The 16,800-nt window shown below is 45.0% G+C and overlaps 1 protein-coding gene across 6 annotated transcripts in view; it reads left to right on the forward strand.

Annotated features, from left to right (window-relative positions):
• Positions 1-16,800, forward strand: part of CLNK (cytokine dependent hematopoietic cell linker) — a 411,995-nt gene that overhangs the window by 181,256 nt on the left and 213,939 nt on the right. For 5 of the 6 annotated variants that reach the window (XR_010177777.1, XM_063923032.1, XM_063923023.1 and 2 more), the window contains exons 3-4: positions 8,396-8,490; positions 8,575-8,605. The exons of the other annotated variant lie outside the window; for it this stretch is intronic. Coding sequence is in view for 4 of the 5 variants with exons in the window: in XM_063923032.1 (XP_063779102.1) it covers positions 8,396-8,490; positions 8,575-8,605 (126 nt within the window). In the remaining variant the exon portion in view is untranslated. The remainder of the gene's footprint in view (positions 1-8,395; positions 8,491-8,574; positions 8,606-16,800) is intronic. 6 annotated transcript variants of the gene reach the window in all.

Here is a 16,800-nt window from a genome sequence, read left to right on the forward strand (position 1 = left end):
AACATGAACAGGGACACTGTAATGTGGCACAATATGAAGTGGAGGCACTATGGTGTGGCATAATATAAACTGGGGGCACTGTACTTCATTATGTGAATTGGGGATACTGTGTGCATATTGGGGTCGATTCAATTCGGCAACTTATGAATAGCGCCTGGAATTAGCTCCCGACGCTATTCAATTCAGCTAAAGTTAAGTCGGCGAATGCCCGTTCTCGCCGACTTAACAGGTAGTTTTGTCGGGAGAACGGGCATTCTCCAACTTAACTACCCAAGGCGATGCTGATTCCCGACAGAATCAGCCCCGCTCCGGGCGCGCGGAAGCACTTTTGTCGGTTTTCTTCTCTCACCCCCCGGGGATGAGAGAAGAATTCCCGACAATTGCGGGTAACTAGCAGCTGAATTGAATAGCGCCGGGAGCTAATTCCCGGTGCTATTCATAGCCGAATTGAATCGACCCCCTTGTGTATTGTCAGCTTTATCATGTGCAAAGACGTGAACGAGGGCACTTCTATGGGGGCATAACATTAACAACTGCTGCAGAGAGGTGTTTCTCTAGAAGCATTGGGACAGGGGCTCCTTCAAAGTGTTGCTATGGGGCCCACAAAGTTTTGGCTACGCCCCTGCTTACACCTACAGAGTATTAAACATAAACCTAATGGAAGGAAGATTTTAGGAATATGTGGTTCTTTCAACAAATATTATACTATAGTTCTGCACATCAAGAGGATAAAATGTTTCTGGAGGATTATCTCCAATGCTCAGTATAAATCAGCTGGGCTTGGGAAGCAGTTATTTAAAAAAAAAATCAAAATCTTTTGGTTACATTTTGGTTACATAAAAAAAAAAAAGTGGCTCACATTTTCTTTTTGACTTTTATGCTTCCATGGAGATAACAAGGAAACTTGAAATGTGTTTCTAATTCTTTTCTTACCGTATATTCCTATATACTCGGGGACGGCAAAAGGTGGGTACAAAGGGGACAACTGTACCAGGCCCCTAGGATCAGAGGGGCCCCAAGTATATACTGATAAGTACCTGGCAGGGATGTGAGCCATCTTGTCCAAATAGGGCAGCGAGTTGTAGGCGATGTGGCCACAGCCTCAGAGTGACAAGAGCCTCTCACATACAGTGACTGTGCGGCGTGAGTATGCGTATGCTCTTCAAGGTTCTGCTCTGTTGCAGGCAGTTACGGGAAATGACAGCAGCTCCGCTGGCCAGGATTCCCGTGCCCTGCACTGGCCTCTTCTGGTAGGGTCTACTGTGCAGTGTTCTCAGATCTGGGGTTGCAGCACACGTGAGTTGCTCCCCAGGGTAAGAGTGGATTTGTGTGGGGATATAGGGCTTTGGGATAGGCTGGGGGAGCTGGGAATGGAAGGAAAGAGAGAGGGAGACACATACTGTGGTGTGTGTGGGAGGGGGGAAGGAGAGATATACATATTTATATATTTGTATAAACGAATATATATCTATATATATATATATATATATATATCTTAACAGTTTCTTATATAGCACAAATTCCGTTGCGCGTTAATCAGGGGTGTAGCTACCGTAGGTGCAGGGAGTGCAGCTGCTATGGGGCCCAGAGCTGAGAGGGGCCACCTTCCCTGTCACAGTTACATGTGTTATATAAATTTTTCACCTTTGGGTGGTACGTAGGGGTCCTTTCAAACTTTTTCCTTGGGGCCTGCAATACTGTATATCTAGATATGCCCCTGGACCTGCTTATTGTAGTGTGGAATAAAATGAACTGGAGGGCATTTTAATGTTTTATAATATGAACTGGGGCACTGTAATGAGGCACAATATGAACGGAGAGCACTATATAACATAATGTGAATTGGGGGTACTGTGCGTCATAATGTGTACTGGCAGATCTGAAATGTGACATAGGGTGAACTTAGGGGGTCATTCCGAGTTGTTCGTTCGTTATATTTTTCTCGCAACGGAGCGATTAGTTGCTAATGCGCATGCCCAATGTCCGCAGTGCGACTGCGCCAAGTAAATTTGCTATGTAGTTAGGATTTTACTCACGGCATTACAAGGTTTTTTCTTCGTTCTGGAGATCGTAATGTGATTGACAGGAAGTGGGTGTTTCTGGGCGGAAACTGGCCGTTTTTTGGGTGTGTGCGAAAAAACGCTACCGTTTCTGGGAAAAACGCGGGAGTGGCTGGAGAAACGGAGGAGTGTCTGGCCGAACGCTTGGAGTGTTTGTGACGTCAAACCAGGAACGAAACTGACTGAACTGATCGCAGTTGCCGAGTAAGTGTGGAGCTACTCAGAAACTGCTAAGAAGTGTCTATTCGCAATTCTGCTAATCTTTCGTTCGCAATTTTGATAAGCTAAGATTCACTCCCAGTAGGCGGCGGCTTAGCGTGTGCAAAGCTGCTAAAAGCAGCTTGCGAGCGAACAACTCGGAATGAGGGCCTTAGGCACTACTATGGTTCAGAAAATGAACTAGGGAACTGTTATAGAGCATAAAATGAACAACTGCTGCAGAGAAGTATCTTTTTAGAAGCACTGGGATGGGGGCTCCTTCAAAATGTTGCTATGGGGCCCACAAAGTTCTGGCTACCCCCCTGGCTTTAATATATATATATATATATATATATATTAGTGATGAGTGGGTTCGGTTCCTCGGAATCCGAACCCCCCCGAACTTCACCCATTTTACACGGGTCCGAGGGATACTCGGATACTCCAGTATTGCTCGGTTAACCCGAGCGCGCCCGAACGTCATCATCCCGCTGTCGGATTCTCGTGAGATTCGTATTCTATATAAGGAGCCGCGCGTCGCCATTCGTGCATTGGAAATGATAGTGAGAGGACGTGGCTGGCGTCCTCTCACTTTGTTTCAGAACTTTCAGGGGGCTGCAAATATCTTTATTCTGGGGACCAGCAGTATTATAGGAGGAGTACAGTGCAGAGTTTTGCTGACCAGTGACCACCAGTATTATACGTTCTCTGCCTGAAAAACGCTACATATCTGTGCTCAGTGTGTTGCATATATCTGTGCTCACACTGCTTTATTGTGGGGACTGGGGACCAGCAGTATTATATAGGAGGAGTACAGTGCAGAGTTTTGCTGACCAGTGACCACCAGTATTATACGTTCTCTGCCTGAAAAATGCTCCATATCTGTGCTGCATTGTAGTATATAGTAGGAGTACAGTGCATAATTTTGCTGACTACCAGTATATAATATATAGGAGTACGGTACAGAAGGCCACTGCTCTACCTACGTCTGTGTCGTCAAGTATACTATCCATCCATACCTGTGGTGCATTTCAGTTTTCCACAGTTTGCTGACCACCAGTATATAATATATAGCAGTACGGTACAGTAGGCCACTGCTCTACCTACCTCTGTGTCGTCAAGTATACTATCCATCCATACCTGTGGTGCATTTCAGTTTTGCACAGTTTGCTGACCACCAGTATATAATATATAGCAGTACGGTACAGTAGGCCACTGCTCTACCTACCTCTGTGTCTTCAAGTATACTATCCATCCATACCTGTGGTGCATTTCAGTTTTGCACAGTTTGCTGACCACCAGTATATAATATATAGCAGTACGGTACAGTAGGCCATTGCTCTACCTACCTCTGTGTCGTCAAGTATACTATCCATCCATACCTGTGGTGCATTTCAGTTTTGCCCAGTTTGCTGACCACCAGTATATAATATATAGCAGTATGGTACAGTAGGCCACTGCTCTACCTACCTCTGTGTCGTCAAGTATACTATCCATCCATACCTGTGGTGCATTTCAGTTTTGCACAGTTTTCTGACCACCAGTATATAATATAGCAGTACGGTACAGTAGGCCACTGCTCTACCTACCTCTGTGTCGTCAAGTATACTATCCATCCATACCTGTGGTGCATTTCAGTTTTGCACAGTTTGCTGACCACCAGTATATAATATATAGCAGTATGGTACAATAGGCCACTGCTCTACCTACCTCTGTGTCGTCAAGTATACTATCCATCCATACCTGTGGTGCATTTCAGTTTTGCACAGTTTGCTGACCACCAGTATATAATATATAGCAGTACGGTACAGTAGGCCACTGCTCTACCTACCTCTGTGTCGTCAAGTATACTATCCATCCATACCTGTGGTGCATTTCAGTTTTGCACAGTTTGCTGACCACCAGTATATAATATATAGCAGTACGGTACAGTAGGCCACTGCTCTACCTACCTCTGTGTCGTCAAGTATACTATCCATCCATACCTGTGGTGCATTTCAGTTGTGCGCAGTATATATAGTAGTAGGCCATTGCTATTGATACTGGCATATAATTCCACACATAAAAAAATGGAGAACAAAAATGTGGAGGGTAAAATAGGGAAAGATCAAGATCCACTTCCACCTCGTGCTGAAGCTGCTGCCACTAGTCATGGCCGAGACGATGAAATGCCATCAACGTCGTCTGCCAAGGCCGATGCCCAATGTCATAGTAGAGAGCATGTAAAATCCAAAACACAAAAGTTCAGTAAAATGACCCAAAAATCAAAATTAAAAGCGTCTGAGGAGAAGCGTAAACTTGCCAATATGCCACTTACGACACGGAGTGGCAAGGAACGGCTGAGGCCCTGGCCTATGTTCATGGCTAGTGGTTCAGCTTCACATGAGGATGGAAGCACTCATCCTCTCGCTAGAAAAATGAAAAGACTTAAGCTGGCAAAAGCACAGCAAAGAACTGTGCGTTCTTCTAAATCACAAATCCCCAAGGAGAGTCCAATTGTGTCAGCTGCGATGCCTGACCTTCCCAACACTGGACGGGTAAAGGTGGCGCCTTCCACCATTTGCACGCCCCCTGCAAGTGCTGGAAGGAGCACCCGCAGTCCAGTTCCTGATAGTCAAATTGAAGATGTCACTGTTGAAGTACACCAGGATGAGGATATGGGTGTTGCTGGCGCTGGGGAGGAAATTGACAAGGAGGATTCTGATGGTGAGGTGGTTTGTTTAAGTCAGGCACCCGGGGAGACACCTGTTGTCCGTGGGACGAATATGGCCATTGACATGCCTGGTCAAATTACAAAAAATATCACCTCTTCGGTGTGGAATTATTTTAACACAAATGCGGACAACAGGTGTCAAGCCGTGTGTTGCCTTTGTCAAGCTGTAATAAGTAGGGGTAAGGACGTTAACCACCTCGGAACATCCTCCCTTATACGTCACCTGCAGCGCATTCATCATAAGTCAGTGACAAGTTCAAAAACTTTGGATGACAGCGGAAGCAGTCCACTGACCACTAAATCCCTTCCTCTGGTAACCAAGCTCCTGCAGACCACACCACCAACTCCCTCAGTGTCAATTTCCTCCTTAGACAGGAACGCCAATAGTCCTGCAGGCCATGTCACTGGAAAGTCTGAAGAGTCCTCTCCTGACTGGGATTCCTCCGATGGATCCTTGAGTATAACGCCTACTGCTCCTGGCTCTGCTGTTGTTGCTGCTGGGAGTCGATCATCATCCCAGAGGGGAAGTCGGAAGACCACTTGTACTACTTTCAGTAAGCAATTGACTGTCCAACAGTCCTTTGCGAGGAAGATGAAATATCACAGCAGTCATCCTGCTGCAAAGCGGATAACTCAGGCCTTGGCAGCCTGGGCGGTGAGAAACATGTTTCCGTTATCCACCGTTAATTCACAGGCAACTGCAGACTTGTTTGAGGTACTGTGTCCCCGGTACCAAATACCATCTAGGTTCCATTTCTCTAGGCAGGCGATACCAAAAATGTGCACAGACCTCAGAAAAAGAGTCACCAGTGTCCTAAAAAATGCAGTTGTACCCAATGTCCACTTAACCACGGACATGTGGACAAGTGGAGCAGGGCAGACTCAGGACTATATGACTGTGACAGCCCACTGGGTAGATGTATTGCTTCCCGCAGCAAGAACAGCAGCGGCGGCACCAGTAGCAGCATCTCGCAAACGCCAACTCGTTCCTAGGCAGGCTACGCTAAGCCTATACATCTGCCTACGATATAGGCAAAGGAGGGGGAATGCACCTGACTCAAGCGCAGTGGAGAATGATTTCAACGTTGTGCAAGGTTCTGCAACCCTTTGAACTTGCCACACGTGAAGTCAGTTCAGACACTGCCAGCCTGAGTCAGGTCATTCCCCTCATCAGGCTTTTGCAGAAGAAGCTGGAGACATTGAAGGAGGAGCTAAAACAGAGCGATTCCGCTAGGCATGTGGGACTTGTGGATGAAGCCCTTAATTCGCTTAACCAGGATTCACGGGTGTTAAATCTGTTGAAATCAGAGCACTACATTTTGGCCACCGTGCTCGATCCTAGATTTAAAACCTACGTTGGATCTCTCTTTCTGGCAGACACAAGTCTGCAGAGGTTCAAAGACCTGCTGGTGAGAAAATTGTCAAGTCAAGCGGAACGTGACCCGTCAACAGCTCCTTCTTTACATTCTCCCGCAACTGGGGGTGCGAGGAAAAGGCTAAGAATTCCGAGCCCACCCGCTGCCGGTGATGCAGGGCAGTCTGGAGCGAGTGCTGACATCTGGTCCGGACTGAAGGACCTGCCAACGATTACTGACATGTCTTCTACTGTCACTGCATATGATTCTCTCACCATTGAAAGAATGGTGGAGGATTATATGAGTGACTGCATCCAAGTAGGCACGTCAGACAGTCCGTACGTATACTGGCAGGAAAAAGAGGCAATTTGGAGGCCCTTGCAGAAAGAAACTGGCTTTATTTTACGTAAGTTGCCCACCCTCCAGTGTGTACTCCGAAAGAGTGTTTAGTGCAGCCGCAAACCTTGTCAGCAATCGGCGTACGAGGTTACTTCCAAAAAATGTGGATAAGATGATGTTCATCAAAATGAATTATAATCAATTCCTCCGTGGAGACATTCACCAGCAATTGCCTCCAGAAAGTACACAGGGACCTGAGATGGTGGATTCCAGTGGGGACGAATTAATAATCTGTGAGGAGGGGGATGTACACAGTGAAAGGGGTGAGGAATCGGACGATGAGGAGGAGGTGGACATCTTGCCTCTGTAGAGCTAGTTTGTACAAGGAGAGATTGATTGCTTCTTTTTTGGTGAGGGCCCAAACCAACCAGTCATTTCAGTCACAGTTGTGTGGCAGACCCTGTCGCTGAAATGATGGGTTTGTTAAAGTGTGCATGTCCTGTTTATACAACATAAGGGTAGGTGGGAGGGCCCAAGGACAATTCCATCTTGCACCTCTTTTTTCTTTCATTTTTCTTTGCATCATGTGCTGTTTGGGGACTATTTTTTTGAAGTGCCATCCTGCCTGACACTGCAGTGCCACTCCTAGATGGGCCAGGTGTTTGTGTCGGCCACTTGTATCGCTTAGCTTAGCCATCCAGCGACCTTGGTGCACCTCTTTTTTTATTTGCATCATGTGCTGTTTGGGGACTATTTTATTGAAGTGCCATCCTGTCTGACACTGCAGTGCCACTCCTAGATGGGCCAGGTGTTTGTGTCGGCCACTTGTGTCGCTTAGCTTAGCCATCCAGCGACCTCGGTGCAAATTTTAGGACTAAAAATAATATTGTGAGGTGTGTGGTGTTCAGAATAGACTGAAAATGAGTGGAAATTATGGTTATTGAGGTTAATAATACTATGGGATCAAAATGACCCCCAAATTCTATGATTTAAGCTGTTTTTGAGGGGTTCTTGTAAAAAAACACCCGAATCCAAAACACACCCGAATCCGACAAAAAAATTTCAGGGAGGTTTTGCCAAAACGCGTCCGAATCCAAAACACGGCAGCGGAACCGAATCCAAAACCAAAACACAAAACCCGAAAATGTCCGGTGCACATCACTAATATATATATATATATATATATATATATACATATAATCTGAGGGGGGCCCCAGTGATATCACTGTACGGGGCCCCAAGATTTCTGTTGCCGGCCCTGTATATACTGAGGGAGGGGTATGATGCTCAGTTAATAGGCGGGATTGATCTATCGGCCAAGCTTTTTGGAAGGGACGTGTCCATTAATTTTCTGCCACGAAGAATGAGCAAAAACAGTAAACTATAGTCAGAATAATGTATTTGTTACTGTTTCTGCTGTGTCACTCTCCAATTCTGCACAATGCTAAGTATAAATTGTTGGGCACATTCAGCAATTAGCACAACTACATTGTCTCACTAATTGTATTCTCTTTACCATCCAATCAGTCATTTCCTAACAAGAAAACGTGAAATGAATGCATATACAATGAATAACGCTGTGTAGCCTAAATCACAGGAGGGGAGGGCTACAGTACGCAGAACCCAGATAGGTTAGATGTAGACCTATACTGCACTGTACTGGAATTATAAATATATGTCTGCTATAGGTACTAACAAATTAAGCAGCTGTGCAATATCTTCTATTTCAGACAAAAGGTCTCTCCAGGCAGATGCTTTTAGAGAAGCACGTCGTCGTACTGCTGTCAGTCCTTTGCGCAGCAGCAGAGTGGCAACAAGTCAGCGGGTAAAACAAGACCTATGAGATGTGCTGTGACAATGTGCATAGATTGTACCTGCATTAACGCCGCACCAATTCTTTTCTTTACAGGAGCATTTTAAAGATCCAGAATCTGTCACAGGTACATTGCCCCAAAGTATCTTTTCTATATGTGCCAGAAAATGTTGAACATAGATTACTACTGTTGCTACCATTGCTGAGACTAACACCAGGCAGGTGCAGCACAGCACCAAGTAAGGAGTACATTAGCTCGCTATTTGCGGTATGCACCCTGCATAGCATCATCCTTCATGTGCTGCTGTTGGAGAATAGGACAATGCATTGTACAAGTGACAGGGTGACTAAAAAATATATTAATGCACTACAATACAGTACCGATGCTAATATATGTATAAACTGTGATTTCTGATGTCATCGTGTCAGTGTCCATTATAATAAATAGTCCCATAACTAGCGGTGTGTGAGTGGTGCTGTCGCACAGAGCCCAGAGATCTGGGGTTGGCACCATCGCTGCCCCATGACCTTTGTACCTGGCTATCAGGATGCCTGGAACAGCGCCCTGCAGACATGATTGTTACTGCAGTGCTGCCCAGAGCGTCCTACAGATGCTCCTGGCATGCACCCGTTACAGTCAGATGCTCCGGGCAGTGTTGCACTTCCTGGTGTTGGCGGCCCCGCCCTCTCAGAATGACATGATGACACCATGAGCTCAGGGGGCTGAGGCACAGGGCACACTGCCGCCCTATTATCCCTCTGTCTAAATGATTATGGATATTAAAGTGTCTTGCATAAAAGCTGTAGGCTTGCAGCCTTTATACTTTATAGGGTTATAAAACTGATGCAGTCTAATATCCTTAGTTACAACATACTGTACAGTGGTGGTTACATTATGAAATATAGTAATGTGAATACTTGGATTATGATAAAATAAAAAAGCAAATATTGAACATATCCATAATGCTGATGCGTGTTCTGGTGACGACTGTATAACGCAGAGTCTTATTCTGGTGACGACTGTATAACGCAGAGTCCTATTCTGGTGACCACTGTATAACGCAGAGTCTTATTCTGGTGACCACTGTATGATGCAGAGTTCTATTCTGATGACCACTGTATAATGCAGAGTCCTATTCTAGTGACCACTGTATAAGGCAGAGTCCTATTCTGGTGACCACTGTATAACACATAGTCTTATTCTGGTGACCACTGTATGACGCAGAGTTCTATTCTGATGACCACTGTATAACGCAGAGTCCTATTTTGGTGACCACTGTATAACGCAGAGTCTTATTCTGGTGACGACTGTATAATGCACAGTCTTATACTGGTGACGACTGTATAACGCAGAGTTCTATTCTGGTGACCACTGTATAACACAGAGTCTTATTCTGGTGACCACTGTATAACGCAGAGTTCTATTCTGATGACCACTGTATAATGCAGAGTTCTATTCTGATGACCACTGTATAACACAGAGTCTTATTCTGGTGACCACTGTATAACGCAGAGTTCTATTCTGATGACCACTGTATAACACATAGTCTTATTATGGTGACGACTGTATAACTCAGAGTTCTATTCTGATGACCACTGTATAACGCAGAGTCCTATTTTGGTGACCACTGCATAACGCAGAGTCTCATTCTGGTGACGACTGTATAACGCAGAGTTTTATTCTGGTGATGACTGTATAACGCAGAGTCCTATTCTGGTGACCACTGTATAACGCAGAGCCTTATTCTGGTGACCACTGTATAATGCAGAGTCTTATTCTGGTGACCACTGTATAACGCAGAGTCTTATTATGGTGACCACTGTATAACGCAGAGTTCTGTTCTGAAGACCACTGTATAATGCAGAGTTCTATGCTGGTGACCACTGTATAACGCAGAGTCCTATTCTAGTGATCACTGTATAATGCAGAGTCCTATGCTGGGGACCATTGTAAAAGGCAGAGTCCTATTCTGGTGAACACATCACAATGGAATTATAGAGCAAGTATTGACTTGAGCCTTGGAATACTCGCAAGTCAAAACGGGATGCAGTCACAATGTCGGCTGTTGGGATCCCAGTGGTCAGAATACCGTTGCTGGAATGCCGACAGCGGACATTTTACTGGCAGTCAGTATATTGACACCCGCCCAGTAATTCCCACTGAGTTGGTGGGTCCACGCCACCAACTGAGTGGGAAGAGAACCTCTGGCGAGCAACACTTGCCACTGGGCCTAATGTGTAGTGAACGCAGCGAGCCCGTGAGGGAACTCGCTGCCTCCCTGACAGTATTCTGGTAGATGGGATGCCGCTGTCAGAATACCGACAGCCAGTATCATGTTAGCCAGTATTACATACCGAATCCATCACAACATAACAAATCATAATTTAATAATAAACACAGGCAGAAATATAGTTTACTTTGCAATTGTTCTGATATAGGTGGTCATTCCGAGTTGTTCGCTCGGTAATTTTCTTCGCATCGCAGCGATTTTCCGCTAATTGCGCATGCGCAATGTTCGCACTGCGACTGCGCCAAGTAAATTTGCTATGTAGTTAGGTATTTTACTCACGGCATTACGAGGTTTTTTCATCGTTCTGGTGATCGTAATGTGATTGACAGGAAGTGGGTGTTTCTGGGCGGAAACTGGCCATTTTATGGGAGTGTGTGAAAAACGCCACCGTTTCTGGGAAAAACGCGGGAGTGGCTGGAGAAACGGAGGAGTGTCTGGGCGAACGCTGGGTGTGTTTGTGACGTCAAACCAGGAACAACAAGCAATGAACTGATCGCACTGGAAGAGTAAGTCTCGAGCTACTCAGAAACTGCTAAGTAATTTCTATTCGCAATTTTGAGAACCTTTCGTTCGCAATTTTGATAAGCTAAGATTCACTCCCAGTAGGCGGCGGCTTAGCGTGTGCAATGCTGCTAAAAGCAGCTTGCGAGCGAACAACTCGGAATCACCCCCATAGTATATTGTTGATTTCCTCTGACATAAAATGAAAAATCCACACCAGAATGTTGATGGGTTCTGAATGTCTACAGTCAGAATGTTGACATATATGTTAGGTCAGCAACGAATAGATAGACATACAATAAGGTCAACATAATTATAATGTCGACACATTCAGAATGTCAACATGTTGACTTTTTTTGTGATTTTTATGGTTAGGTTTAGGGTTAAGGCTGAAATAAGCAAAAAAATAAGCAAAAAAAAACATGTTGACATTCTGGATGTGACAACATTTTAACCATGTCAACCTAAACGTATTTCGACATATTGGTTGTTGACCTAATGCCCATGTCATCATCTGCCTGTTAACATTCAGAACCTGTTGACATTCTGGTATCTACATTCTAAATGTTGACCTTCTAAATGTTGACTAGTCACACCACACCACCCCAATCCAAGTCCCCAACTTTGTGGAGCATCAGCGTGAAAGAGTGGCAGTAGAACTTAGTACCTGGACATATATGTACACACTGGAAAGTTTATGTAATACAGTATTAATAATAGAGATGTGCACAGACTATAGATGAGTGGGTTCGGTTCTCTGAGAACCAAACAGCTTCCTTCCCCCCGGAACGTCACGCGCCAAGCCCGGATCCGAGTCCGGCTCGGGACTTCCCGCCAGACTCAGAAACCAGAACGAGTCAAAATTTCATCATCCCACTGTCGGATTCTAGCGGGTTTTGGATTCCATATAAACAGCCGTGCTTCGCCACCATTTTCACTCTGGACTTGGAGAGTGAGGGAGACAGACCTCTGTCTCTCTGTGGGTGGTGGCATCGGGTGGGGTTAGTGTGTGCTCTGTAGAGGTGCTGCTGCAGTCACTGTAGTGTACCTGTGCTGTGTTAGGGGTGCTGTCCTGGCTATCACTGGTGTTTCATGTGCTGTTATGGGTCTTGCAGTTGTACATGGGTGTTCCTGTCCTGGCTGTCACTGTGTTGTACAGGGGGCAGGGGCACTTTCCTCCTGTATGCTGTAAAATATAGGGGTGCTGCTGTTAAAATAACATTACACTGGCCCTGTATGCTGCAAAAATTCATGGGTGCAGTTGTTAAAAATGAAAAGCACACTGGCCCTGTATGCTGTAAAAATATAGGGATGCTGCTGTTAAAATAACATTACACTGGCTCTTTACGCTGTAAAACTTCAAGTGTGCAGTTGTTAAAAATTAAAAGCACACTGGTCCTGTATGCTGTAAAAATATAACGGTGCTTCCATTAAAATAACATTACACTGGTCCTGTATGCTGTAAAAATATAGGGGTGCTGCCGTTAAAATAACATTACACTGGCCCTGTATGCTGTAAAAATTCAAGGATGCAGTTGTTAAAATAAAATTACAGTGGTCCTGTATGCTGTAAGAATACAGGGGTGCTGTGAAAATTAAGGGACACTGTTCTGTGTGCTGTAATAATAAAGGGATGCTGTCCTGTGAAATGGAGAACAACAATTTGGAGGAAAAAATTGTGGCAGATCTGGAACCACTTCCAGTTCCTAGTACTAGTGCTGAATCTGCTGTTGCCACCAGTCATGACACTGACGATGCAATTCCATCAACGTCGTCTGCTAAGGCCGATGCCCAATGTCATAGAGGGCATGCAAAATCCAAGAAACAAAATTTAATAACAAAAAAAAAAAATTATCTGACGAGAAATGTAAAATTTGCAATATGCCATTCACGACACAAAGTGGCATGGAAAGGCTAAGTCCTTGGCCTATGTTCATGACTGGTGGCTCAGCTTCTCATGAGGATGGAAGCCCTCCTCCCTCTCGAAAAATGAAAAAAGTTGTTTGTTAAAGCACAGGAAAAAACAACTGTGCATTCAGAGATATCACAAATCCCCAAGGAGAGTCCAAGTGTGTCCGCGGTTGCGATGTCTAGACCTGACCTTCCCAAGACTATATGAAAAGAGGAGGCTCCTACCACCATTTACACACCCCCTGCAAATGCTGGGAAGAGCAACACCAGTCCAGTTGCTGAGATTGAGATTGAGGATGTCACTGTAGAGGTACACCAGGATGAGGAGGATATTGGTGTAGCTAGCGCTGAGGAGGAAGTTGACAATGAGGATTCTGATGGTGATGTGGTTTGTTTGAATAAGGCACCAGTGGAGACAGTTGTTGTCTGTGAGATGAGAAAGCCCATTGTCATGCCTGGGCAAAATACCAAAAAAGTCACCTCTTCGGTGTGAAATTATTTCTCCTCAAATCCAGACAACAGGTGTCAAGCCATGTGTTGCCTTAGTCAATCCGTAATAAGTAGGGGTAAGGACGTTAACCACCTAGGAACATCCTCCCTTATATGTCACCTGCTGCGCATTCATCAGAAGTCATTGTCAAGTTCAGAAACTTTGGGTAAGAACGTAAACAGTTCACTGACACCTAAATCACTTCTTCCCCTTGTACCCAAGCTCCTGCAAGCCACACCACCAACTCCCTCCACGTCAATTTCCTCCCCAGTCAGGAACAGAAGTAGTCCGGCAGGCCATGTCACTGGCATGACTGACGAGTCCTCTCCTAACCAGGATTCCTCTGGAGGATCCTTGAGTGGTACGCCTACTGCTGCTGCTGCCGCTGCTGTTGTTGCTGCTGGGAGTCGATCGTCATCCCAGAGGGGAAGTCGGAAGACCACTTGTACTACTTCAACTAAGCAATTGACTGTCCAACAGTCCTTTTTGAGGAAGATGAAATATGACAGCAGTCACCCTGTTGCAAAGCGGATTACTGAGGCCATAACAACTATGCTGGTGTTAGACGTGTGCCCGGTATCCACCATTAGTGCAGTGGGATTTAGACAGTGGATGGACATACTGTGTCCCCAGTACGAAATCCCGTCTAGATTCCACTTCACTAGGAAAGCAATTCCCGGACTGTACAGGGACATTAAGAAAAGTGTCCTCAGTGTCCTGAACAATGCGGTTATATCCAGTGTCTACTTAACCATAGACATGTGGACAAGTGAAGCAGGGCAAACTAAGGACTACATGACTGTGACAGCCCACTGGGTAGATGTATTGCCCCCCGCAGCAACAACAGCAGCGGCACCAGTAGCAGCATCTCATAAACGCCAACTTGTTCCTAGGCAGGCTACGCTGTGTTTCCGAAAGAGGCACACCGCTGACAACCTCTTATAGAAACTGAGGGATATCATCGCACAATGACTTACCCCACTTAGACTCTCCTGGGGATTTGTGATATCGGACAATGCCACCAATATTGTGTGTGCATTACATCTGGGCAAATTCCAGCACGTTCCATGTTTTGCACATACAATTAATTTGGTGGTGCAGAATTTTTTGAAAAATGACAGGGGCGTGCAGGAGATGCTGTCGGTGGCCCAAAAAATTGCGAGCCACTTTCGGCATTCAGCCACTGCATGCCGAAGACTGGAGCTCCATCAACACTCCTGAACCTGCCCTGCCATCACCTGAAGCAAGTGGTGGTAACGGGGTGGAATTCAACACTCTATATGCTTCAGAGGATGGAGTAGCAGCAAAAGGCCATTCCCGCCTATACATCCACCTATGATATAGGCAAAGGAGGGGGAATGATTCCATGTTGTGCAAGGTTCTCCAACCCTTCGAACTTGCCCCACATGAAGTCAGTTCAGACACTGCCAGCTTGAGTCAGGTCATTCCCCTCATCAGGCTTTTGCAGAAGCAGCTGGAGAAATTGAAGGAGGAGCTAAGGCGGATTTTGCTAAGTATGTGGGACTTGTGGATGGAGCCCTTCATTCACTTTGCAAGGATTCAAGGGTGGTCAATCTGTTGAAATCAGAGCACTGCATTTTGGCCACCGTGCTTGAACCTAGGTTTAAAGCCTACGTTGTATCTCTTTTTCTGGCAGACACAAGTCTGCAGAGGTGCAAAGACCTGCTGGTGAGAAAATTGTCAGCTCAAGCAGAACGTGACCCGTCAACAGCTCCTCCTTCATATTCTCCCACAACTGGGGCTGCGAGGAAAAGGATAACATTTCCTAGCCCACCCGCTGGCGATGATGCAGGGCAGTCAGGAGCAAGTGTTGACATCTGGTCCAGACTGAAGGACCTGCCAATGATTACTGACATGTCTACTGTCACTGCATATGATGCTGTCAGCATTGAAAGAATAGTGGAGGATTATATCGGTGACAGCATCCAAGTAGGCATGTCAGACAGTCCGTATGTATACTGACAGGCTAAAGAGGCAATTGGAGGCCCTTGCACAAACTGGCTTTATTTTACCTAAGTTGCCCCCCCCTCCAGTGTGTACTCCGAAAGAGTGTTTAGTGCAGCCAGTAACCTTGTCAGCGATCAGTGTAGGAGATTACTTCCACAAAATGTGGAGAAGATGATGTTCATCAAAATTAATGATAAATTCCTCCAGGAAGACCTTTACCAGTAATTGCCTCCAGAAAGTACAACAGGGACCTGTGATGGTGGATTGCAGAGAAATCCTTTTCTCGTAGTCCGTAGGGGATACTGGGCGCACGCCCGGTGTTTCGTTCTTCCTGCACTGTTACTTGGTTAAGTAATGTTGTTTGGTTCAAATGTGGCTGTCCCGGGTTTACAAGTTTAGTTAGCATGGCTTTCCTCTTGTTATGGTAGTGCTGGTTCGAAATCTCACCACTTCCTTTTTCTATATCCTTCTCTCTAAGTATGTCCGTCTCCTCGGGCACAGTTTCCTAGACTGAGTTTGGTAGGAGAGGCATAGAGGGAGGAGCCAGCACACCTAATCAAACTTCTATAGTGCCCATGTCTCCTAGTGGACCCATCTATACCCTATGGTACTAAATGGATTCCCAGTATCCCCTACGGACTACAAGAAAAGGATTTACCGGTAGGTTATTCAAATCCTATTTTTCCATATCAAACATATCTAACTGATATACATATTGTATTTTTAATTGGAACATAAAAAAATAAAAAATAAAAACTTTGTGGAATGGAAATACAAAATAAATAAAGAGATTGAAAAGTACAGTATGTATAATACACTACAATAGCAAACTTATACTCCTTTCAGATATGAGACGCAGGGATTTTCTGGGTCTAGCAAGCCAATATAAAATACGTAGAAATTAGCCGTTTTTGCATCTACTTCAGCAACTTCCATATATGTTCAGAATTGACACATGAGGGAAATCGATATGCAATAAATATATCAGTTTTCAATTATCACACACAATATAATACAGTCTTTTAACAGCACAAATATACTAAAATGTTAGCGGTCATGTGAAAGATAATTTTTATGTATTGGGTCCAATATTTTATGGAATGACCCATACTGTTGTGTGTATGTATATATATATATATATATATATATATATATATATAA

Source organism: Pseudophryne corroboree, chromosome 1, assembly GCF_028390025.1.
Source record: "Pseudophryne corroboree isolate aPseCor3 chromosome 1, aPseCor3.hap2, whole genome shotgun sequence".
Taxonomy (NCBI): Eukaryota; Metazoa; Chordata; class Amphibia; order Anura; family Myobatrachidae; genus Pseudophryne; species Pseudophryne corroboree.